Source organism: Phyllobates terribilis, unplaced genomic scaffold (genome assembly GCF_046119375.1).
Source record: "Phyllobates terribilis strain yellow unplaced genomic scaffold, ASM4611937v1 Scaffold_7__3_contigs__length_470593459, whole genome shotgun sequence".
Classification (NCBI taxonomy): Eukaryota; Metazoa; Chordata; class Amphibia; order Anura; family Dendrobatidae; genus Phyllobates; species Phyllobates terribilis.
This window is the reverse complement of record NW_027362767.1, coordinates 394,566,533-394,592,146: the sequence shown is the minus strand read 5'-3', so window position 1 is coordinate 394,592,146 and position 25,614 is coordinate 394,566,533. Positions and strand designations below refer to the sequence as shown.

Sequence of the window (25,614 nt, the reverse complement as noted above, 5' to 3'; positions counted from 1 at the left end):
TCCTGTCCCCTGAGACCTGGAGCTAAGTCCAGCAATTTCAGCAACAGGAGCCGCACACAGTACTGTAATGCAGCGTTTGCTGGTATAACCACTGCGTCTCCTATACAGCCTGCCTGCCTGATATCTGGGATGGATATTAGTCCTGAGAAGGACTGTTTGTTTGATCTGGCAGCCTTTACAGACCCTACATTAACTATTTCGCAGTTTATAGCTCTCCCTAAATCAGCAGCGCTGTCCCTACACTGTCTGATCCTGAGCGACTGTGTCCAAGATGGCGGCGCCCAGTTTTAAATACTCGAGGTGACGCTGTGAGGCCAGCCAATCACTGTAATGCCCACAACCAACATGGCTGCGGCATTACAGTGACTGGCTGGCAATCCCTGCATGTTCATTGGCTCTGTAAAGAGCGCCAAACATGCAGGGCGGAGACCCGAGCTCCCGCCCGAGTAACCCGGAAATGCTCGGTGCTCGCCGAAAATCCCGAGTAGCGTGATGCTCGGGCGAGTACCGAGCAGTGTCGAGCATGTTCGCTCAACACTAGTGTTGACGAATTGACATGCCGGTGGTTGGAAGTGTATAGCTGCGATGATCTCTGTGTTCCTCTATACTGGCTTCGGGAAAACCTATGTTAATGTTGTATAAAAGCGTGTTTGAATACTCCAGCATTCGCGGGTCCCTTTCCAGAGCAGGAAGCATCTGGCAAAATTTACTCTTATAACGTGGATCTAACAGATTGGCAACCCAGTAGTCAGCACTATTTCGAATCATAACTATACTGGGATCATGTTGCAGATAGTGTAGCAAGAACACATGTAATGCAGGTGCCGGAATGCAACGCACAGAGACACAAGGCGAGAACAGTCAGAAATGTTTGTAAACAGTTTTATACAACAGGTATACTGAAACAAGGGATTAGCAACAAGGGTAATGAACAGTGGTTTGAAATATCAGAAAAATACGAAATTTCTCAAAATAAGGCGCAGTCTCTTAAAATAAGGCGCAGTCTCTTAAAGTAAGGCGCAGTCTCTTAAAATAAGGCGCAGTCTCTTAAAGTAAGGTGATGCCCTCAAGCATGAGAAGCACCACACAAGTTCTTTAACCGTGAATTTGGCCCTAGCGGGGGTCACCGGTTATTCCCGCTAGGCCGTGAGTCTCTTTCCGGATGAATTCAATTAAATCACGTTGTGCTACTTTAGCCCCAACCGTCCCCCTCCCAACCTGAGTACTTAAACCCAATTGCCCCCGGTACCGTGGGTGAGCAGTGGAAGTGACGGCCCTGCTCACGTATGCAGCTCCTCTCTGCTTGGCTGTTGGGGGCAGTCTCTCGAGCCTTGGATAGGGGGGTCCAGGCCTAGTCTGTCGGCGGCCGACGTCGGGTTCCGCGAACTCACTCAGCACAGCGATCAGGTTCCTAGTATCCTCAGCAGGCACAGCACTCGAGTCACAACTGTGAGGGATCCGGAGCTCTTTTACCGGTGCCCGGCTGGAGCACCTCTCAGGCCTCTGGATTTGGCCTGTCACACGGGGTTTCTCAGGACGCAGGGAGCACGTCTGCTCCTCTCTGCTGCTTGGCGCCAAAGACCCCTCAGGTTTGGCGCGCTGGCCTCTTATCTCTCTGAACTCCTTCCTGGAAGTCACCTGATCGGGTCAAGCCTCTGAATATCCCCTGCCTGCAACTTCCTTTGTGTATTTTGGTTCCGCTTGACTGTCTCTGGCCAGTAGATGGCAGTCTCGCTCCATCCTTGAAACGTCATGTTGAAGTTCTGTTACAAGCTTTTTAGCTCTTCTACATTCCTCCCTCCTTTTTGCTCGCCAGTCCTCGGGCGAGTGGACTCCTCGCAGAATTGATGTCTCCTTCCAGGCAGTGCAAGCTCAGACAGGAGTTGGGCACACTCCTGCGTTTTCTGTTGGATTCGAGACCAGATAAACTCTTCCTGAGCATACCGGTTAGGAGGAATTCCGGCATTAGCCCGCTCAGTTCTGCGGGGCTCTTCTTGCGGAGGAGACTCCGGGAGATCCGAGGAATCAACTACTGGGGATTGCAAATCATTTCCTGACTCATTCTGACTTCCACTCGGGAGTGGCACCAACGGTTCTGACGGGCCCAACTGCATTGTGGCCCACCCTTCTTCATCCCCCAAGGTTCCTGTATGTGGCACTTCAGCCAACACGTCTGAGGGCCCAGCCCTGTTACAGACTTCTGCTTCAGAGGAGCAAGGTCGCAACATATTACGGTGCAACACCCTGGATGTCGCGGTGTCATCCCCTTCGGGCCTAACCTCGTAGACGGGGTTGTCTGGGTGAACCTTCTTCACCACCCGATATGGTATTGCCTCCCAACGATGGTCCAGCTTACTCCCAAATCGTTTAGCCCTCACCAGCACTCGGTCTCCTGGCTGAAGCGATCCACCTGTGGTCGGGGGCCGAACTGCATGCTCTACTTCCTGAAACTTCTGAGCAACCAGTCTTCTCACGGTATGGAGTCGACGCTGGTGTTCTCGAATCCAGGTACTTGGGCTACTGCCCGGACCGGGGTCTTCTGAGTCTAGCTCCAGTTCAGTGATTTCTCGGCCACTTCTTCCAAACAGCAACATGTAGGGGGTGTAGCCGGTGGTTGCATGAACTCGATTATTATACACCCACACCAGCTCGGACACGAATTCGGGCCACTTCATCTTTTTGTCCGCTTCCAGTGTTCGCAACATTTGCAACAGGGTTCGGTTAAAGCGCTCGCAAGCCCCGTTCCCTTGCGGGTGGTAGGGCGTTGTCCGGGAACGGTCGATCCCATAGATGCGGTATAGCTCATCCATCACTCGTCCTTGGAAGCAGGCCCCCTGGTCAGAATGTATTCGCTTCGGGCACCCATAAATCCGGATGAAATCTTGACAGATGGCCTTGGCTGCGGCTTCTGCCGTCTGATCTTTAGTGGGCGTCACTACTGCAAACTTGATGAAGTGATCAGTCATGACTAAACAGTGTCCATAACCGTTGTATGAAGTTCCTACCATCAAGTAGTCAATCATCAAGACTTCCAAGGGGGCAGAAGTTCGGATGGTCTGAATGGGAGCTCTTTGCTCCGGGGGCTTGTTCAACTCACACTGGCGACATGTTCGGCAGACCCCCTCGACTTCTTGTCGCAGTTGAGGCCAATACACCAGCCGTTGCAACCACCGGAAGGTCTTTTCTACTCCGAAGTGAGCACCTCTTCTATGAGCTTCTTGGGCTAGCTGTGTTACTAGTGCTCCTGGAACTACCACTTGCCAGGTAACATCAAACTCTCGAGGCAGCTGGATTCTTCGGCATAGCAAGCCATCCTTCAGGAGGAGCCTCTCCCACTGGCCTAGGATTTGTAGGGTAGTTGGAAGTGAAGCGGCTCTGGTTTCCTGGTCGGGTCTCTGATTAAGGGCGACCCATTCTCTCAACTTTGCTAGCTCCGGGTCGGATTGCTGCAGATGTATCCATTCGTCTCTTGAACGTCCCAGAATCTGAGTGGGCCGCGGCTCCCCTCTGGTCTCTTGGGCGTCGACCACAGCAGCGGCGAACTGGCTGAAATCCGGGATCTCGTCGCCTTCGAGCTCCTCATCTCTGTCCTTCTAAGGCCCCGCCTGAGTGACCCGGGACAGGGCATCTGCATGTGTGTTCAGGGCCTTGGACCGATAGGCGATTTTATACTGGAATTTGGACATCCTTGCGACCCACCGCTGTTCTAACGCGCCCAGTTTGGCGTTCTCCAAGTGGGCCAAAGGGTTGTTATCTGTCCGCACTTGCACTTCTGACCCTGACAGGTACTCAGCAAACTTCTCGGTCATGGCCCACACCAGTGCTAGTAGCTCCAGCTTAAACGAACTGTAGTTGTCCGGATTCTTCTCCATATCTCGGAGTGACCTGCTGGCATACGCGATCACTCGCTCTTTCCCTCCTTGTACTTGAGCCAGCACTGCTCCCAGCCCATGCAAGCTTCCATCAGTGTACAACATGAACGGCTGCGAAAAGTCAGCGTAGGCCAGAATCGGGGCATCTGTTAGCGCCATTTTCAATGCTCGGAATGCCTCTTCTTGTCATGGGCCCCACTGAATGGGCTGCCGCTTGGCTCCCCCGGCTGTTCCTCTCAGCAATTCATTGAGCGGGTTCGCAATCTTAGCGAAGTCTTTAATGAATCTGCGGTAGTATCCAGCGAGCCCCAGGAATGCCCTTAGTTCCCTTAGATTGGCGGGCGTGGGCCACTTCTGCACGGCAGCTACTTTCTCCGCAGTGGGGTGCACCCCTGCACTGGACACAGTGTGCCCCAGATATTCAATTTCTCGTTTGAAGAGACGACACTTACGAGGCTTAATTTTCAGGCCGTGCCTTTGTAGCCATTCTAACACTTGTTCCAATCGGCGGAGATGATCCTCAAACGTTGCGGAATAGATAATTATATCGTCCAGATATATTAAAGTGGCTTCAAAGTTGAGGTCCCCCAAGCATCTCTCCATCAGCCATTGGAAGGTTCCTGGCGCATTTGTTAGTCCGAACGGCATTCGATTGAACTCAAACAGGCCCATAGGGAGAACAAAAGCTGTCTTCGGACGATCCTTCTCAGCTACTGGGACCTGCCAATAGCCACTGGCCAGGTCGAGGGAGGAGAAGAATTTGGCGCTCCCTAGTGCAGATAGAGACTCTTCGATTCGGGGGAGTGGATAGGAGTCCCGTACTGTACAGGCATTCAGCTTCCGATAGTCTACGCAGAATCTCAGGGTACCGTCCTTCTTTCGGACCAGCACGATCAGAGCCGCCCAGGGGCTCTGGCTTTCACGGATCACACCGTTCCGCAACATGTGGGCCAATAGCTCTTTCACCTCCTGGTACATTTGAGGCGGGATCTGCCGATATCTCTCTCGGATGGGAGCAGTATTTCCGGTGGGTATTTCGTGCTGAATGTCCCGAGTGCACCCGAAATCATCTTCATGCTGTGCAAACACTCCCTGATATCGCTGTAGAAGTTGTTCGATCTGCCTCACTTGTCCAGCAGAAAACTCAGTCAGGTTAGCTTCCATTTCTTCCAGGAGGTGGCGTCCAGCCAACGGTTCTCTTCCATGTTCCTGGCTATTGAGGGACACCTCTAGGGTCCATGGTTTTCCTTCCACAGGTGCCAGCCCTATAGCGTCAGCTCTAGTAAGGGCCTCCGGCATTACGCACACTCGCGCCACCTCTTGTCGGGGCAACAACTGTAAACTGGTGCCACTTAAATTAATGCAGCGCACGGGTACTCGACCGTGCCGCACGGTGGCCAGAGTTCGAGCAATCAGGAGTCCAGAGGGCGCTTCTTCTCCCTCCATTGGTTCAACTTGAATGTCTACGCCCTCTAAGGACACATGTGCCAGCACCGGCAAAGTGAGTACAGTCTGTCCCACCGGCAGTGTTATTGTGGCTTCGGGCGGTATCGATACCTTACCAAGGTACTGGGAGGTAGTGGGCAACTTTTGAATCTGACTGACCCGCACGAGGTGCTGGAACACTCTCTTGTTAGCTGGGTCTCGAGTGGCGCGGGTCCAGTTGTTTTTGCTACAGCCCTCAGCCAGGAACTGTCCGACTTCTTTCAGCACATTCATGCCCAGGGTTACAATGGGCCCATCGCCTCCGGGCCCGGTGGTCAGTACAATCCCTTTTCGACCGAGGTCCTTTCCACATGCCCGCACAGACATCCATACTACTCCCGCTACTGGGATAGGTAGTTGATTAGCCGCCACCAGTTTGACAGTGGGTTCCCGGCAGGAACGAGCGACTTCAGGAAAGTGACTTTGGAAGTACGTCTCAGGCATAGTGGTCACTTGAGACCCGGTGTCCATCAAACAACGGATCCGCTGCCCATTGAATTCAGCCCAGATAATGGGCCTCTCGGAGACAATGTCTTCAGAGCTCCCTCTTCTACTCTCTGAAGCTCGAGACCCCACGGTATGCTCCACAACCGTGGGGCATTTTACTTTAACGGCTGTCCCCTCCTCCTCCTTTCTCGGTTGGGACAGTCTTTGGAGATATGCCCCCTACCTCCGCAGGTCCAGCACTCCGGTCCTCGTTCTGCCGATAGGTCGGGTACATGTCGTGCTGGGGCCGGATAGGAACGTCTTTCTCGTTCTGGTCTCCGTCCGCGTTGAGCAGTACGGTCCGTCGGCAAGGGGGCAGTAGGAGTCTTCCTAATAGAATTCAGCTCACCCCGAATGTCTCGAATTTCCTGACGTATTTCCCGTACCCAATCAGGCTCTTGGTTGGTGAATCCAGGAGCAATTGCCTCATGACTTCTAACTGTGGCTTTGAGAACAGGAACTTCTCTCTCCAGGACTCTAGCTTCAGCCCCTACCTCCAGGAAGCCCATATCAGGGCTCAGTCGCAGCCGCTCCTTCAGGATCTGCCTCAGGGAAGGGTCTTTCAAGCCAGCAATCAGTTGGTCACGCAACACCTCATCCAATGGTCCCAGTCCTCGGTTCCCATCTCGAGTTTTCTTAGTGATATGGGCCGTCACTTCCTGTAATGCATTAAGATACTGATTTACTGTCTCATTTTCCCCTTGGACCCGCTGAAACAACCGTAAGCGCAAGTGTCCCAAATCTGTAGTGTCACCGTGCATGTCCTCTAGAATTTTTATCACTTTATCCACGGTGTCACGGTCCATAGGTGGGCGGTACATCACAGTCTGTCGGGCCTCTCCATCAAGGGTTAGGAGGGCCAACTCCGCCTGGGCTAGAGGGTCAAGGGGATACATACGTAGCATACTTCTCAGTCTTTCTGCCCAGTCCCAAAGTGACATGCCATCCCCTGTAAACTTGGGAAGATGGCTGAGCATAGCCCCCAGGGGTATATGGCTCCGGCCGGACCCAGCCATAGACTGATCCGCCATCTCTGCGTCTGAATGTTGCATCCTGCCGACTACGCCAAATGTAATGCAGGTGCCGGAATGCAACGCACAGAGACACAAGGCGAGAACAGTCAGAAATGTTTGTAAACAGTTTTATACAACAGGTATACTGAAACAAGGGATTAGCAACAAGGGTAATGAACAGTGGTTTGAAATATCAGAAAAATACGAAATTTCTCAAAATAAGGCGCAGTCTCTTAAAGTAAGGCGCAGTCTCTTAAAATAAGGCGCAGTCTCTTAAAATAAGGTGATGCCCTCAAGCATGAGAAGCACCACACAAGTTCTTTAACCGTGAATTTGGCCCTAGCGGGGGTCACCTGTTATTCCCGCTAGGCCGTGAGTCTCTTTCCGGATGAATTCAATTAAATCACGTTGTGCTACTTTAGCCCCAACCGTCCCCCTCCCAACCTGAGTACTTAAACCCAATTGCCCCCGGTACCGTGGGTGAGCAGTGGAAGTGACGGCCCTGCTCACGTATGCAGCTCCTCTCTGCTTGGCTGTTGGGGGCAGTCTCTCGAGCCTTGGATAGGGGGGTCCAGGCCTCGTCTGTCGGCGGCCGACGTCGGGTTCCGCGAACTCACTCAGCACAGCGATCAGGTTCCTAGTATCCTCAGCAGGCACAGCACTCGAGTCACAACTGTGAGGGATCCGGAGCTCTTTTACCGGTGCCCGGCTGGAGCACCTCTCAGGCCTCTGGATTTGGCCTGTCACACGGGGTTTCTCAGGACGCAGGGAGCACGTCTGCTCCTCTCTGCTGCTTGGCGCCAAAGACCCCTCAGGTTTGGCGCGCTGGCCTCTTATCTCTCTGAACTCCTTCCTGGAAGTCACCTGATCGGGTCCAGCCTCTGAATCTCCCCTGCCTGCAACTTCCTTTGTGTATTTTGGTTCTGCTTGACTGTCTCTGGCCAGTAGATGGCAGTCTCGCTCCATCCTTGAAACGTCATGTTGAAGTTCTGTTACAAGCTTTTTAGCTCGTTCTACACACATTCATATGTCAGGCTCTTTCATGAGGTTCAAGCCCATGCAGTGTTGGTGGCTGGGTAATTCTGATGCTTGTTTCCTCCGTCCCCTCCCACCAAACATGAACAGAGAGGGGATGATTATCCTCTTCATGTTCTGACTGTTGCTTGCCCATCACCTCTTCCTCTTCCATTTGTTCCTCGACTTCACTAACACCTTCACTAACAGTTTTTCTGGTATCGCCAACCCCCCTGAATCGCAGTGAACCACCCTCCCTTGGCACCCTGAGATGACAGTGTATGACATTAGTAACAGAAGAAAGTATTTTCTTATTGTGGATGAGGTATGTATAAAATACGAGATATTATCCAAACTAATTCAATCTGAGATAACCCCTGCTGTATAACGTTAGAAATCAAAGAAAGTATTTTTTGACTGTGGATGAGGCCTGTATATCATAGAATATCCAAGATCTTTCAAACTCAGATCTAGCCTGCTGTATCACGTTAGTCACAGTAAAAAAAATTATTTATTTACTCTGAATACAGCTGAATTTCACCACCACTAAAATAGTATGTGGCTTTTAGCAAAGTGTATCACGTTTGTGACACTAAAAAATCTTTTGGGGGCTCTGACTAGCAACAGAAAAAATACATTTTATTACTCTGAAAACAGCTGAAGTTCACCACCACTAACGTAGTAGCTGACGTATAGCAGAGTTCACCGCTACTACAAGCACTAAGTGGCATATAGCGGAGTGTAACACGTCTGCGACACAAAAAAATCTTTGGTGGACTCTGTATGCCAACAGAAAAAATATTTGTTTTACTGTGCATGCAGCTGAAGTTCACGCACCAAAAAAAAGACAAACTGGGCCAACACAGATTGCACTATCACATTAGCAAATGAAACAAAAAGTTTTTTAAGCTCTTCACTGACAACCTCTGCAGAGAGCTGAATTTCAACCCCACAAAATCAAAAAGTGGCCTACAAGGGCTTGCTTGCTTGCTTTATCACCTTAGCAAGTGAAAAAATAGATTGAAGGTATACCCCTGCATGGAGACAAGACAGTACAACTGGTGCACAACACTGTTCTGAGCCATAGACCCTGCTCTTTGTCAGAATCTCAGAAATTGCACAAAAACAAAAAAAAAGGGCTGCAAGGTCGATTGAACAGGTGCATAGCACAGGACTACATTATCTGACTTCCATAGAAGCGCCCATCTATCTAGCTAATATCTCTCATTACACAGGAGCTGGGTGCCGGAGCAGCCTCTAACACGAGTGACATGAATAAAATGGCGCTGGGAACAAGGGAACATGGTCGCTTTTTATATAGGGAGGACATGTGATTTCAGCAGCCAATTGCAGAAGCCCTTGTCTGGGACACTGTGGATGCTTCCTGCGCTCTGATTGGCTAGCCGCGCTTTCCTGACTTAAAGTTACTGCCTACAGGAAAAAAAATAATTTGCTGCTGATCTAAACTGTTCTGAACTATCACCAGCCCCCCCCACTCATCTGCTACGTCTCCCCGCTCATCATACACGTTACTGATTTTCCCGAATTTAAGAAATTTTGCTCAACTTTCCAATCCCAAATCTGAATGTGCCACATTCATGTCGAACTTAAGTTTGGAAATCGGATTTTGAACATATTCGCTCATCACTATTAATCTTTCGTTGCTTGATGTTGGACCTCGTTCTGACCATCAGTCTGTTTTTGTTCTGGTCCGTTATCCTCCTGGTATTTTGACCTTTGACCATGACCTGACTATGCCTTTGTCTCTTCCTTCTGTTTATGACTTGCCCTCCTGGCTTTTGACCTCTGACTCTTTGACTATCCCGACTCACGGTTTGTCCAAGAGAAGTGATTCAGCATCACACCCCCTATTTTTCTGTCGACAGAGATTTGTGTTTTTCGTGCAAATTAGTTGCCATTTTTTATTGGTAGCATTTTGGCGTACACAACATTTTTTTTTATTTCTTTTAAGGTAAATTTCATATTTAACCTGTGCTCAACACTGAGCAATTATGTCTGCTTTTTCTTATCTAAATTTGAAAAAGAATATGAATTATACGAACCCCCAGATAAAACCATACACTATAATGTGGCAGACTAAGTCACTTTCGACTCTGTGTGGCCTCTGTTCTGACTTAATCCTATCTTTTTAGGCCACCCTTTATTGCACTAAAAGGATGTATAAAGATGGACACCACCAGATGAATACACAGTGAGTCCATCAGCCTTATTATTGTGATCATTTCAGAGATTGACAGCAGCATTTAAGAGGCTAACAGAGCTTAAACAGAGCTGCTGTTATTGGAAGATGCTGTCGTGAGCTTGCAACAAACACTGGGACCCAAAATATAAGGTTAATGTACCTCATATATAAGGAAGTTTAACACAATATCATAACGTGCTACAAAAAATACTTGACTTGCTGCACTCCACATCACCACCTCTGGATGGTAATACATAAAGCATAGACATCCTATGACAAAGTACCTTGAGATTATGTTTTTTATACTGGTTATCTTGTGCAAAACATCTCAGTAGATGTCAAACCAACAGTGAAGGTAAAGAGGAATACATCTGCATTCCTAGGTCGTTGATTCAACATATGGACATCTCCTTGCAGGCACCCCCTTTGACCCAACACACGTGCTGACCTTGGCTGTCTCCAATGTTATCTGCTCTATTGTGTTTGGAGAACGTTTTGACTATGAAGATGTCAAATTTAAGACACTTGTTACCTTACTAAAAGAAATGGTCCTTCTTATGTCTTCCTTTTGGGGAATGGTAAGTTAATATTTGACAACACTCTTTGTACCGGCTCTTTTCTCTACTGTAGCAAAGGATTACAAAATATCTAACCTCAAAAATGGTAGTAAATCAGAATAAACATGCTGACCCTTCTGTTTTCCTCATTTTATTTTTTCAGCTTCTCAGTCTCTTCCCCAAGATTTTCAGCTTTATTCCCGGACCCCACCAAAAGATATTCACACATATTGAGAAACTGAAAGCCTTTGTCTTTGAGGCCTTGGAAAATCATAAAGCAACACTTGATCCAAATTGTCCTCGGGATTTCATTGACTACTTCTTAATAAAGATGGAGGAGGTGATATATTCAATTTGATTTTAAAAAAATGACCAATCACAATGCCAAAGGTATACTGATAATTACAAATACTCTATGACCTTGCAGGAAAAGAGCAATCCAAATACAGAATTCCACTCTGATAATTTATTTGGCACAGTCATGGACCTTTTTTTTGCTGGCACAGATACAACAAGTACAGTCTTGAGATATGGTTTACTCTATCTTCTAAAATACCCAGAGGTGGAAGGTAAGCACTTCTTTGTATCTTAACAGAGGGTTGTTAAAGCTTGTGTGAATATCTGATTTTATGCAGGGAGAAGATAGGTAGTCTTAATAGGAGAGTCTCATACCCTGTAGGATTTGTCATGCCCAGCATTAAATGGGTGGTCTGAAACTTATTTTTTTTTTACTCCTAAATATCTATCTATTTAATGTCCTAACCTAATCTTTTTTCTAATATACTTTAATTAAAAATTTCCTATCCTTCCCTCACTACACTGATTTTTTTTTACCTACTACTTCCTCTTTGATGATGCTTCATTCAGTGAATGCTGAGATACTCAAATGAGTCATCATCAGGGGGGCCCCTCCCTGCAATAAAATGTCATTAGTAAAGTCCATTTCAGGGGCTGGGCTGATCCTTGATATAATGAGCATGTGCTGGTTGTCAATTCTGACGTGTGGTCAGTTGGATGTTTGTGCACTGTTCTTCTCAGTTAACAGTGACAATGCACTCTCTCACCAGTTCTGATGAGAATTTACAAGCCAGCAACAGAGCGCACTGTCATTGCACTATCCATTCATTGGAATGGGCATTGTGTAATGCCATATTTTCTTTCAATAATAACTCACTGCAGGGTTTCCCCTCCATAAACAGCTTTGGTTCCAGCAGACCAGGTTGACACTTTATGATCAATTTATTTTTAAGTGAGGGATCCTTAAAACAAGTAGGAATTTAATAAATTAAACTCATGTGGGTTAAAAAAGTATAGTAAAAACTATAGGTTCTAAATTATTTTCCTTACAGTCCCAAACTTTAGAGCCATAGCTCTTCCAATCATCTTACATTTCTACCAGCAGAAAACTATTTTAGTTGAACTTTAGTTCAAGCCTCCATTTGCAGAATGGAAAAACTGAGGGGATTTTGTAGTAACCCCTTCTTAATTATCTTGGATGATAACACTGTTAACATATAAATCCTGAAATCCAAGTAGATATTGTATTCAATTACCTGATGCCATTGATAATGGTCATTGAGCCCTCCAATCAACAGGAACTGTTTAGTACTTGTGGACTCCAGCATAATGGAACACTGGGAATGTGTATTTCTTAAATTCATAATTTCTGGTTATTTCCTACATTTTCTACAGTATAATCCTACAATGCTTCACAATAATACATACAGTGGCATGTAAAAGTTTGGGCACCCCTGGTCAAAATCACTGTTATTGTGAACAGTTAAGCAAGTTGAAGATGAAATGATCTCTAAAAGGCATATTGTTAAAGATGACATATTTCAGTTGTATTTTAGGCAAATACATATATATATTGTCTTTTTTTTTTCATTTTAAAAACTTACAATAAGGGAAATGGGCCTATGCCAAAGTTTGGGCACCCTTGGTGATTTGTGTGCTTTGATAATTTTGACCAAGATTTCTGACCTTAATTAGCCTGTTAGGGTTATGGCTTGTTCACTACCATCGTTAGGAAATGCCAGGTGAGGAAAATTTCCCAGCATTATAAAAACCAAGCCTCCTCTAACTTTATGCCAAAAAAATAGCAGCCATGGGTTATTCTAAGCAGCTGCCTAGCACTCTGAAAATGAAAATGGTGGAGGCCCATAAAGCAGGAGAAGGCTAAAAGAAGATAGCAAAGTATTTTCAAGTTGCCCTTTCCTCAGTTTGAAATGTAATTAAGAAATGGCAGTTAACAGGAACAGTGAAGGTCAAGATAAGGTCTGGAAGACCAAGCAAAATTTCAGTGAGAGCTGTTCGTACGATTTCTAGAGAGGCAAATCTGAACCCCTGCTTAACCTCAAAAGACCTACAGAAAGATTTAGCAGACTCTAGCTTTGTGTTTCATTGTTCTACTGTTCAGAGACACCTGCATAAATATGACCTTCATGGAAGAGTCATCAGAAGAAAACCTCTCCTGCAGCCTCACCATAAAATTCAGCATCAGAAGTATGCAAAAGAACATCTAAACAAGCTTGATACATTTTGGAAACAAGTTCTGTCGACCGAAAAGGTTAAAATAGAAGTCTTTGGCCACAATGATCAAAGGTATGTGTGGAGAAAAAAGGCCACCAAATTTCAGGAAAATAGCATCTCGCCAACTATTAAGCATGGGGTGGATCAGTCATGCTTTGGGGTTGTGTTGCAGCCGATGGTACAGGGGATATTTCACAGGTAGAGGGAACAATGGATTCAATGAAATTTCAACAAATTCTTGATGCAAACATAACACCATCTGTACAAAAGCTGAAGTTGAAAAGAGGATGGCTTCTACAAATGGTTAATGATCCTAAACAAACATCAAAATCCACAATAGGCTACCTCAAAAGGTGCAAACTGAAGGTTTTACAATGGCCCTCACAGTCCCCTCTTCTGAACATCAATGAAAATCTGTGGCTAGACCTCAAAATAGCAGTGCATGCAAGATGACCAAGGAATCTCACAGAACTGGAAGGATTTTCCAAGGAATAATGGATGAAAATCCCCCAAACAAGAATTGAAAGACTCTTGTCTTGCTACAAAAAGCTTTTACAAGCTGTGATACTTTCAAAAGGGGGTGCTACTAGGTACTAACCATGCAGGATGCCCAAACTTTTGCATTGGTCCATTTTCCTTTTTTGTCATTTTTAAAATGTAAAAGATTAAAAAATATATATTTTTTGCCTAAAATACAAAGGAAATGTGTCATCTGTAACTTCAGGCCTTTTAGAGATCATTTCATCTTCAACTTGCTTAACTGTTCACAATAACACTAACTTTGACCAGGGGTGCCCAAACTTTTACATGCCACTGTATATCATAGCAATAATAGACAATGGAGAAATTTTATATCTTGGTTATCCCGTTAGAGCATGAATTGTAATATGTGCCCATAAAGGTAAGATTCACGAGGAGATCGATCGTGTGATTGGTCAGAATCAATGTCCTTCTGGAGAAGATAGAGTCCAGATGCCTTACATTGATGCCGTTATACATGAAACTCTGAGGTTTGCGGACATTGCACCATTGGGACTGATACGGGCAACAGTTGAGGACACAACATTTCGAGGATACCACATTCCCAAGGTCAGAAGCAAGAGAACTGCGAGCACAATGTGGGGTGTGGGATGTGTGGCATTTTTTAGCAACATTTATTTTATTTTTGCCATGAGTCTGACTTAAATCCAAAGAAAAATGTTTTATGAAGGTCAAAGTAAGAAAAACATGAGCCACATGTTGACAAATTGACAGGAAAATGAGCAGTAGCATCAAGTGAAAGGAAACTCTATACGATACTGGTGTTGATAATTGTTCTTTTATTTGAGCTGCAAAATTAATTTTCTCATATCCATGTTTGCAGGACACCATAGTTTTCCCTACGTTAACATCTGTATTAAAAGATCACAAATGTTTTAAGAACCCAGAAAAATTTGATCCCACAAACTTTCTGAATGATGATGGCAGCTTCCGGAAGAACGAGGCGTTTGTGCCTTTCTCATTAGGTAATGTTTATGATTACTGTTACATAAGTTGATATACCATTGTTTTCCATGAATTCCCAATTTCACCATCATAATAATATTGATTGTCTGCAATGATCAAATGGTTCAATGAGAAGAGTGTATAACAGTGTTTGTCAGTGTACTGTAGGTTCTCTGTGATTGACAGCTCTGATGTGCAGGATTTCAGCAGTGCTCACTCAGGACAGTGCCCACTCAAGTAACACCTGCACTATGAATCAAGTGGGGGGGGGGGTGGCAGAGATGGGCAGACGAACTCTGGGTAAAGCAAGTGCAATGTGAACCTAATTTGCATACAACTTTAAGTTTTGGATTTTTTTCTTTTTACACAAGTCCAATGAATTTTGGGAAGAAAAGTATAATTATTCTTGGTTAAAACTGCTCTACATGGTCATTGCCTGCTTAAGAAAATCATCTTGCCCTGGTAGATCCCCTTTAAACATCAAAGCCTTGGATCTGAAGCTGCAATTGGTGCAAGTATCACAATGTGATAAGCTATCAGGAGTATTACACTTTCTAATGCAAATTATTGATGCGAGGTTCAGGCCTTTAAAGTATGTATCAATATATAACATAAATGTCAGATTGATTATTTATCCTTTTATGTATCCCCTTTTCACAGGCAAAAGAAATTGCATTGGAGAGAGTCTGGCACGGATGGAAATATTTATCTTTCTTATAACCATATTACAAAGATTTAACCTAAACTCAGTAGTAGATCCCAAGGATATTGAAATCACCCCAGAACCAAATAAAAATGGAATGCTACCAAGAACCTACCAGATGTATGTGACTCCCAGATGACGGACGTGTTCCTAGGAAACCATTCCTTATTTGCTTTTCCATTAACCATAGTATTAAATTAAGATTAAGAGATGTTTGTTATAAAAGGATATTATTTTAAATGAAAAACCTACTTTATATTAAAAGTTTACCGCATGACCTATTGGTGGGTGTGATCTCATTGTAATCAAAGGTAACGTACGTCATAGAGACAAAGATTAGCGGACTGATCTGCAGGGGATCGACTTCAGAATTAATTTCTTGAATTTTGCAGGTCCCCGCAAATTTGAATGCTCTGTGATTCATATACACCTAGGAGAACTCAACAGTGATACACACACAATTTTTCAGTATTGCTATTTGCGGCAAATTTGTTCATTGCTAATCAGAAATTTTTGAGAAAAATTCGATGAAGCTGATGAATTTCAAACAGTCTGCCCCACTCTAGATGGCACTTTTCTGTGCTTCGCAACCTTCATTTAGTGACTTACTGAATGTGTGAATGTGGCCTTAGTGGCATTCATCAGAGTTTGTGTTTGGTCAGTATTTTACATCAGTATTTGTAAGCCAAAATCAGAAGTGGAACAAAAGTATTATAGAAACATGAGCACAACGTCCACATTTTTCACCCACTCCTTGTTTGGCTTCCAAATACTTATGAAAAATACTGGCCAAATTCTGAATATGAGAACCTGGCCTAACAGAGGTTCTCATTTATAAGTATTCTCTCTATGGGAGGATACCTCCATACCTCTGGAATCTGACGGAAAATGATTTTCTGTTGGATTCTGTTAAAAATCTCTGTATAGAATTGGAGGATTATTGATGTAAAGTTGAGGCCATACCTGACCTTTTATAATATGTTTCTGTACAACCTGAAGCTTGTGCAGAACTTTAATAAGTCTCCTGATATAAGGACAAAATAATATATTTGTTGGTGAGCGATGTAACAAAACTGATGGACCCAATGGCACCATCCAAATATAGATTCCATATTAGGGGTGAATATTCGCTTCACTTCTATCTTCGTTGCTTGTGCAATTGGATAAAAGCACAAGGGTATGATTAGCACGGTATTATCCAATTCAGTGTTCATGTATATTTATAAAGAATTTTATTTAATGTATACAATATGCGCTCACATCTTGTACATCAGGTTCTCAGCTGCATCAGATCATGTTTCCAGGATTTATGCAAAAAAACTGACCGTCACTTCCAAGCAGAAAACTGGTGTGTACAGGTGCAAACTAAGAGTAGCCTTTTCCAAACATAACTTACAAAGTTGCACTCTGTAGTGCTATAGCATGCAAACATGAAATACCACCTGTTTATGAGTGGAGTGTTTATTTATAATATACATAATATACACAGGCTCTCTGTATATATCAAAAACAGTGTTACTAAGAACCCTATTTTGTTTAAATGTACTTGCTTTTAATTTATTTACAGGGTTTTTGTTTATTTTGCTTCTTGTGGGTTTTTCTACTGATATAAATGTAGGCATCAGCCTTGGAGAAGAATCACATTAGTATAGGTTCCCAGAAAACAAGGTCGCCTTGCTGTGCCTGCTGTGCAATCATAAATTGGTCAAATTATGCGCTAAGTATCTTAATTATTTTGTAGAGCAGTAATATAATTCAAATTTCATGTTTACATGCTGTAGAACTACAGAGTGCAACTTTATTTGTTAGTTATGAATAGAAGAAAAGTGGCACTCACCATAGGCTTGCAGAAAAAACAGTTGTTATAATGACAAAGACATCAGGAGAGGCGGTGAGCAGAGGAGTGCGGGGGAGTGCAGAGCTGACTATGTCCGTTTCTCACTGGAATGCGCTTCTACGAGTCCACGTGTGCTTGGCCGCAATGCTCCTGTGATTTCAAGACAAGCAGCATCCGCCCCTGCAAATGCTACAATATGAATTGCAAATGGAGCAGTGCGGTTTATTAGCAGTAAGGCTGGATGCGGGGGGGGGGGGGGGTTCTTTTTAGATTGCAATTACAGAGATGAGTCATGAGTAATGAGTATAAAATCGCTGGAAAATAAAATTATGTTTCTGGCAGAAAAAGAAAACCAACTGTTTTGTACAATTAAATCCCTCAAATCCTATGAGGATTCAGCCCGAGTATCGCGAGGATTGTGTGTATTCAAAAAGATCTCACAGTCCCAGGATGATCCTGCTTTTTGCACAGAATGGGAACAAATTCATTTAGAATGTTCCCAGAAATGAGTGCATTTGGTTCTAGCTAGGAATGAGAAGGAATATTCCGATCTGCTTCTTCAACTAGAAAAATCCACAAATGAATTAAACACTAGACTCACAGAAGCACAGTCAAACTTTTTTTTTTTTACAAAACTGGATAAAAAATTGGTCCCCGAATAGGCTGAACTGAAGCAAGGAAAGAAAAATTCCTCAGGGATAAGTATGACTTTAACAACCTACAAATATTTTGGAATAAAAACAACATAAAATGTACAAAAAAAAACAAGAGAATTTTTAATGCCTACAATAAAAGCAACAAAACTCAAAGCGTTTTCAAGAAAAAACATTCCAACTTAGATGGATGGACCACAGACTCAGATTCCAGCGCCACTGACAAATTTACAACTGACCGCAATATGGAGTTCACTAATACTCCCAGCACTTCCGTTAACCAACAGCTCTCTTTAGGAAACGCACGTGATGAGCGAGAAGGGGAGAGTTCACAAACATGGGAGCAAAATGGAAGCAAGTATGATGGAGGGACTAGATTCCGGTAAGATGTATAATGTAGTCATTCTCACTGATCATGAACTGAATCATAATCATTTATCTCTTTTAGCAAAGGGCCTTAATTTATGCATTCCTACTTGATATGATTTAACTACATTTAAAATCGACTTATTTACAGCCACAAGGAAGATGCATTTATTCAAAGTGTTCAAGCAGAATAATTCGAGTAATCGTGGCAAGCAAACTTTATTCCAAGGAGAAATACCTGTTCTCCCAAATATTTTGGGCTGTAGCATTTTAGAGAACTTGAACCCTAAATTCCAAGACTACATTGATTTAATTGTCAGCGTAGATGACACTGATTCAGATTTTTTACGAGCATCTGCCTGCAGTTATGACACGCGACCTTTTACAGGGGGGACAAAATCTCGATTTATGCCACGTGTAAGCCCTGGTAATGTCATTACTTTGTTCTATGACTTGGTAATCAAGAATGAACAAGTGTTAAAGTATCAAACATCAGATAAGAATCTAACCTCCAATGAATGGGCTGCTTTGAATGAGATCCATGCCTAGTCTGACACAGTAATCAGAAATGCAGACAAGGGTGGTAGCCTGGTCCTCCATAAAAAAACAGACCATTTGGCGGAAGCCTACAGACTAGTGATGAGAAGCACTAAAATTCTCGGGTGCTCGCTGCTCGGGTCGAGCAAATCGTAATGCTCGGGTGCACGACTCGAGCAATAAGCCCAATGTAAGTCAATGGGAATGCACTAGAAATTTTGCCTTTTAGGCTCGTAGAGGCGGAAGCTTTCAGCAACTTCATGGCGGCTGCAGTCCCTTGGTACTCGGTCCCCAACCACCACTATTTCTCTCGGTGTGGCGTCCCCACCTTACACAAGCACGGGTCCCAGAACATTACCCGTACCCTCACCAAACCAACACAGTTATTGGGAAGGACCGCCTAACCACAGACACGTGGACAAGTGCTTGTGGCCAGGGATGGTACATCTCACTGACGGCACACTGGGTTAATATTGTGGAAGCCAGGACCCAGTCGGACACTGAGACAGAACATGTACTCCCAACGCAGAGGATTGCGGGCCCTGGGTCAATCAAGCTTCAACACAATGTTCACAAGGTAGACAGCAGTGGTGGTCAGTCTCGTAGACAACGAGCAAACTCCTTCATGAGGATAGAGGCCACCATCTTGATAGAGCTGCTACGAATCTCCAAATTATTTGTGACAGCCAGCAAGCTGATTTATTTTGGAATTTAAATGTAGTTTTTTCCTTTTGGTCCAGCAAGGGTTAATGTTAGTCTCTTGCTGGCAGCCTTTTGTTAATGGTGAGCTGATGTTGGTTGGTGACACTCCCAACTCCCTTTAAATAGCCACATGATTCATCAGCTGACAACCAGTTATAGTTCATTCTATGCTGACCTCTTTGAAGGAGCCAGTCTCTGGAGAACTTGTGGTGTTCGTTGCTACTGCAGCTGTGAAGTTTTCTGTTGGAGAGATAAGTGTATTTTTCGTTGTTATCTTCCCATTGTTTTTCTTTCCTTCCTTGTGTTGTCCTATTGTAGTGGTGAGACTAGTGTCTCGCTGGCCTGAGCACTAGCCAGGTTAAGTCCAGGACCAGCAAGGGCTTAAGGCCCCGTCACACTAAGCGATGCAGCAGCGATCCCGACAATGATACGACCTGTCAGGGATCGTTGCTGCATCGCTAATACATCGCTGGTGAGCTGTCAAACAGGCAGGCTCACCAGCGATCAGGGGAGCAGCGATATCGTGGAAAGTATCGTTCCACGATGTCCTGCTCCAGTTACCAGCCTGCTGCAAGCAAGAGCAGGCTGGTAACTATGGTAAACATCGGGTTACTAAGTGCGCGTGTGCCCCTAATAACCCGCTGTTTACCATGGATACCACTCTGCTACGGTGCGCGGGAGCCTCCGAGCACCGTAGCAGAGTGGTATCCATGGTAAACAGCGGGTTACTAAGTGCGCGCGTGCCCCTAGTAACCCGCTGTTTACCATAGTTACCAGCCAGATCGTTGGTCCCGCTGGTCACACACAGCGATGTGTGCTGGCCAGCGGGAGGCCAACGACCAAAAAATGGTCCAGGACACTTTGCAGCGATCAGCGACCTCACAGCAGGGGCCTGATCGTTGCAAAGTGTCACACACAGCGACATCGCTGGTGAGGTCGCTGGTGAGTCACCAAAATCGTGACTCAGCAGCGATATCGCTAGCGATATCGCTATGTGAGACGGGGGCTTTAGGCATGTATTCACCTATAGGACGAAGGACCGGTCTACGGATGATACCCCCTTATCTTAGAGACTGACACAGGTTGGTGTCAGGAGGTGTCTCTTCCCTTGTTCCCTACTGCTATGGCCCTCCTTCCCTCTCTATCTTCCATTGTATCCCTGTGCTGTGCTGTCCCCTTGTCATTCCGTGACACTGGTACTTTTCTGTGGGAAAGAGCTTGTCTCCAACCAGCCAGGAACATCCAGTGAATTAAAGCACGCCATGGTTTGGGATCAGTTTTATTTGGTAGACTGGCTGCCCAAACATTAGTTTCTCAAGAAGGAGCTGAAGACACTGAGTGGCAGTAGGTGCAAGTTTCTACAGCATGCCCTGTTTGTTAGATATCAGAGGGAGAACAGAATTGGGCTTTGCTTAGGTGCCAGATTGCTCTTAAGTCTTAGAGGTTGCTGGAGCCAGTCCACAGTAAAAATAGCAGCCACAGAGTGTCCGGGAACCTTCACACAGACTTTTCTTAGCCAGGGCTGCTTCTCGGTGAGAGTTGTCTTTCACCACAGCCATATTCTTTAGCTTGGTGAAAGGACTGACATAGAGGGAAACCATATCTACTCCTGCTGTTATTTCTCTGCTACCAGGTTCCGGCCATTGTCACATACGACCATGCCTGGCTGTATGTTCAGCGGTGAGAGCCACTGATCTGCCTGCTCTGTTACAGCTTTAAACAACTCTGCAGCGGTGTGCGGTTTTTCACCTTAGCATATTATCCTCACACAACCTGTTTCCGCTTGGCTGAGGCAGTGCTGCAGTGTTTCCAGCTTGCTACTGATGCTGACATTTCGGAGATGGAGGCCAAAGAGGAGGAGGAGGCGCAGGAGCTTTAAAATATGATTACATTGAAATTATATTGGCGAGTCTGGTTTTAAGATCCTGCTGTGTTTTTATAGTTTGTTTTTTTTAACGTGTCTTCAAATGTGTTTTGGAGTGCGTCCTAATTTTTGGCAGCCCTTGATATTGCTACATATGCAATAACAGTATAGGAGACCCACGCCATAATAATGAGAAGGACAATTCAATTAGATTCTGTATTCTAGAATATTACCTGTCTTATCTGAAATTTGTTTTCTGTTGAGCTATCGCAATATGAATAGCGTATTACACCAATCCAGTCAGGTATTATTGCCTTATACTGCGTGCTGCTGCTGCAGAAAAAAATACAAATTTATTCTCTTCCCTATTGATACCACTGTTAGATGCATTTACAATAGGGACAGGAGCTGCTAGGTGGTATCATCAGCTCAAGATGAGTGTTCATTTTGGTCTCATAAATCACTTCCATAGACCATACTTCTTTTTTTTTTTTCTTGGCCTTGTATACAAGTCATGACCCGACAAAGAATGTTTCTTAACATTTCGTCCAGGGAAATCCATCTTAGGTTTATTTTTGTATGTTTTGTCAGTCCGTAAAAAAGGCGTAATACCCTGACAATGTTGTTCACAGATATGGTATTGGTCAGCAACAAAGTGTAAATAGGCTTTAACAACACCCAACTAGCAGACTGTAACCCCTTAATACCATCTGACGTACTAATATACGTCTGTGCCCTGGGACTTAAGAGCCAGACCCGTATTAGTACGTCATGGCGATCGCGCTCGCACACAGGCTGTGCGGGCGCGATCGCCGCCGGGTGTCAGCTGATTGTCACAGCTGACACCCGATACTATGTGCAGGGAGCGGTCCTGAACCGCTCTCAGCACATTAACCCCCGGGATGCTGCGATCGAAGTCGATCGCAGCATTGCGGGGGCAAGGGGAGGTGATCGCAGATACTCACCTCCTCTTCCGGCTTCCAGCGCTGTCTCAAGCGGCTTCCCGGGTGTTGCCATGACGACCCGATGTCGTCATGACAACATCGGGGTCACCAGACAAGCAGGAAGATTGTTTGGACATGCGCAGTGCATCTTCAAACAATCTTCTCCCTGTCCAGCGCTGATAGCCTGCATGGCACAGGGATGGTGCTGCATTCCTGTGCCATGCAGGCGATCAGAGAAAAAAAAGTGAAAGTCCCATAGTGGGACAAAGTAATAAAGCATATAAACTTTCAGAAAGTGAAAAAAAAAATAAAAAAAAAATTGCAAAAATATAAAAAAAAAAATTAAAAAAATAATCCACCAAAAATAAAAATAAAATGTACCCATCAATAAATATTATTATAAAAAAAAAAAAAACAATAAAAGTACACATATTTGGTATCGCCGCGTCCGGAACAACCTGACCTATAAAACTGTCCCACTAGTTAACCCCTTCAGTGAACACGGTAAAAAAAAAAAAAAAAAAAAAACGAAGCAAAAAACAATGCTTTATCACCATACCGCCAAACAAAAAATGGAATAAAACGCGATCAAAAAGACAAATATAAATAAAAATGGTACCGCTGAAAACGTCATCTCGTCCCGCAAAAAACAAGCCAACATACAGCTCCATCAGCTGAAAAATAAAAAAGTTATAGCTCTCAGAATAAAGCTATGCTAAAAATATTTTTTTCTATAAAATTGCTTTAATTATGTAAAAGTGCAAAACATAGAAAAAAGATATAAATGTGGTACCGCTGTTAACGTACTGATCGGAAGAATAAAGCTACCTTATCAATTTTACCACACGCGGAACAGAATTTAAAAAAAACAAAAAAAACAATTCCTGAATTGTTGGTTTTTGTTTATTCTGCCTCCCAAAAATCGGAATAGAAAGCGATCAAAAAATGTCACGTGCCTGAAAATGGCACCAATAACAACGTCAACTCATCCCGCAAAAAACAAGCCATCACATGACTGTCTGCCAAAATCTGGAAAAATTATAGCTCTCAAAATATGGCGATGCAAAAACTAGATTTTACAAAAAATGAGTCTTTTAGTGTGTGATAGCTGTCAGTCATAAAAACCCCATATGATTCTGGTATCACTGTAATCGCACCGACCCGAAGAATAAAGTCGTCTAATCACTTATACCGCACGAGGAACGGCGTCAAAAATAAACTCTCGGGTTAGGGTTGGGCTAGGGTTAGGGCTGGGTTTGGGGTTAGGGTTGTGATGGGGTTGGGATTTTTTTCAAAAGTAAGAAAAAAAGATGACGATATGGCGACTAGTGTTGAGCGCAAGTGCTCGCTACTTGAATTTGCATCGGGTGCTCTGGTATGCATTGAGTATCGTGGGTATTTGAGTGACATGCTCGAGTCTCCGCCTCAAATACTTCAAGGCCAAAAAAACTTTACGGGGATTGCCTGCCATGCACGAGCGATCCCCGCATGTTTTTTTTTGGGTGTCTAATAACCGTGAAACATGCGGGCGGTGACTCGAGCATGTCACTCGAGCACACGCTGTACATGGTGCATACCTGAGTACCCGATGCAAACTCAAGTAGCGAGCACTTGCGCTCAAGACTAATGACAACTTATTCAATATGATGACCTAATGTTATCAAATTCTGTGTCGTACCTCTGGGTTCAAAATGTTCACTATACACCTTAATAAAATCCTTGAGAGGTATAGTTTCCAAAATGGGGTCACTTGTGCGGGAGCTCCACTGTTTAGGCACATCACGGGCTCTCGAAACGCGACATGGTGTCCGCTAACAAATTGAATGGAAAATCGGCTCAAATTGTTAGCGGACACCATGTTGCGTTTGGAGAGGCCCTGTGTGCCCAAACATTGGAGCTTCCCAAAAAGTGACCTCATTTTGAAAACTAGACCCCCCAAGGCACCTATCTAGATACATAGTGAGCACTTGGAACCTACAGGTGCTTCACAAATTGATTCATAAAATGAAAAAGTGTTTTTTCATTTTTATGAATCAATTTGAGCCGACAATTTGTTAGCGGACACCATGTTGCATTTGAAGAGTCACTGTGTGCCCAAACATTGGAGCTCCCCCACAAGTGACCCCATTTTGGAAACTAGACCCCCCAAGGCACCTATCTAGATGCATAGTGAGTAGTGTTGAGCCACCCCCGTAGTGTTCGGGTTCGGTTCGGTTCGTCGAACACCGGGATGTTCGAGGAACTGTTCGTCGAACTGTTCGTCGAACACCTTAGAACACCGTCGAACACCGTTAAAACCAATGGCAGGCAAACAAAAACACATAGGAACACATAGAAAACACCTTCAAAGGTGTCCAAAAGCTCACAAACTGCTCAGAAGACGCTTTCTTTAAAAAAGCCGGCCGGCAATTCAGCAGCGGCATACACCGGTACCCGACAATTTAGACATGAAGGAATAGAGCATCACACATAGATTAGATAGATAGAAACATGTCAGTCACATATATATATGAAGTACAGTGACAGTGTTGCTTACTGTACTTGTCATTTAGTGTAAAGGATTTATTAAAAAATATAATAGTGTTTTCGTGCACCGTCTCTTTAAAAAAGCCGGCCGGCAATTCAGCAGCGGTACCCGACAATTTATAACAGACAGAATAGAGCTTCACACATAGATTAGATAGATAGAAACATGTCAGTCACATATATATGAAGTACTGTGACAGTGTTGCTTACTGTACTTGTCATTTACTGCAAAGGATTTATTTAAAAAAATAATAGTGTTTTCATGCACCGTCTCTTTAAAAAAGCCGGCCGGCAATTCAGCATCTGTACCCGACAATTTAGAATAGAAGGAATAGAGAATCACACATAGATTAGATAGATAGAAACATGTCAGCCACATATATACGAAGTACAGTGACAATGTTGCTTACTGTAATTGTCATTTAGTGTAAAGGATTTATCAAAAAAAATAATAGTGTTTTCATGCACCGCCTCTTTAAAAAAGCCGGCCGGCAATTCAGCATCTGTACCCAACAATTTATAACAGACAGAATAGAGCTTCACACATAGATTAGATAGATAGAAACATGTCAGTCACATATATATGAAGTACAGTGACAGTGTTGCTTACTGTACTTGTCATTTAGTGTAAAGGATTTATTAAAAAATATAATAGTGTTTTCGTGCACCGTCTCTTTAAAAAAGCCGGCCGGCAATTCAGCAGCGGTACCCGACAATTTATAACAGACAGAATAGAGCTTCACACATAGATTAGATAGATAGAAACATGTCAGTCACATATATATGAAGTACTGTGACAGTGTTGCTTACTGTACTTGTCATTTACTGCAAAGGA

At 44.3% G+C, this 25,614-nt stretch overlaps 1 protein-coding gene across 2 annotated transcripts in view; it reads left to right on the top strand.

Moving 5' to 3' along the window:
- LOC141154974 (cytochrome P450 2C23-like) overlaps positions 1-15,627 on the top strand; it is a 51,155-nt gene extending 35,528 nt beyond the window's left edge. For both annotated transcript variants that reach the window (XM_073641557.1, XM_073641556.1), the window contains 6 exons: positions 10,491-10,651; positions 10,794-10,970; positions 11,058-11,199; positions 14,064-14,251; positions 14,526-14,667; positions 15,308-15,627. In XM_073641557.1, the coding sequence (XP_073497658.1) occupies positions 10,491-10,651; positions 10,794-10,970; positions 11,058-11,199; positions 14,064-14,251; positions 14,526-14,667; positions 15,308-15,489 (992 nt within the window). In that variant the 3' untranslated portion in view covers positions 15,490-15,627. The remainder of the gene's footprint in view (positions 1-10,490; positions 10,652-10,793; positions 10,971-11,057; positions 11,200-14,063; positions 14,252-14,525; positions 14,668-15,307) is intronic.
- Positions 15,628-25,614: the final 9,987 nt, after the last annotated feature.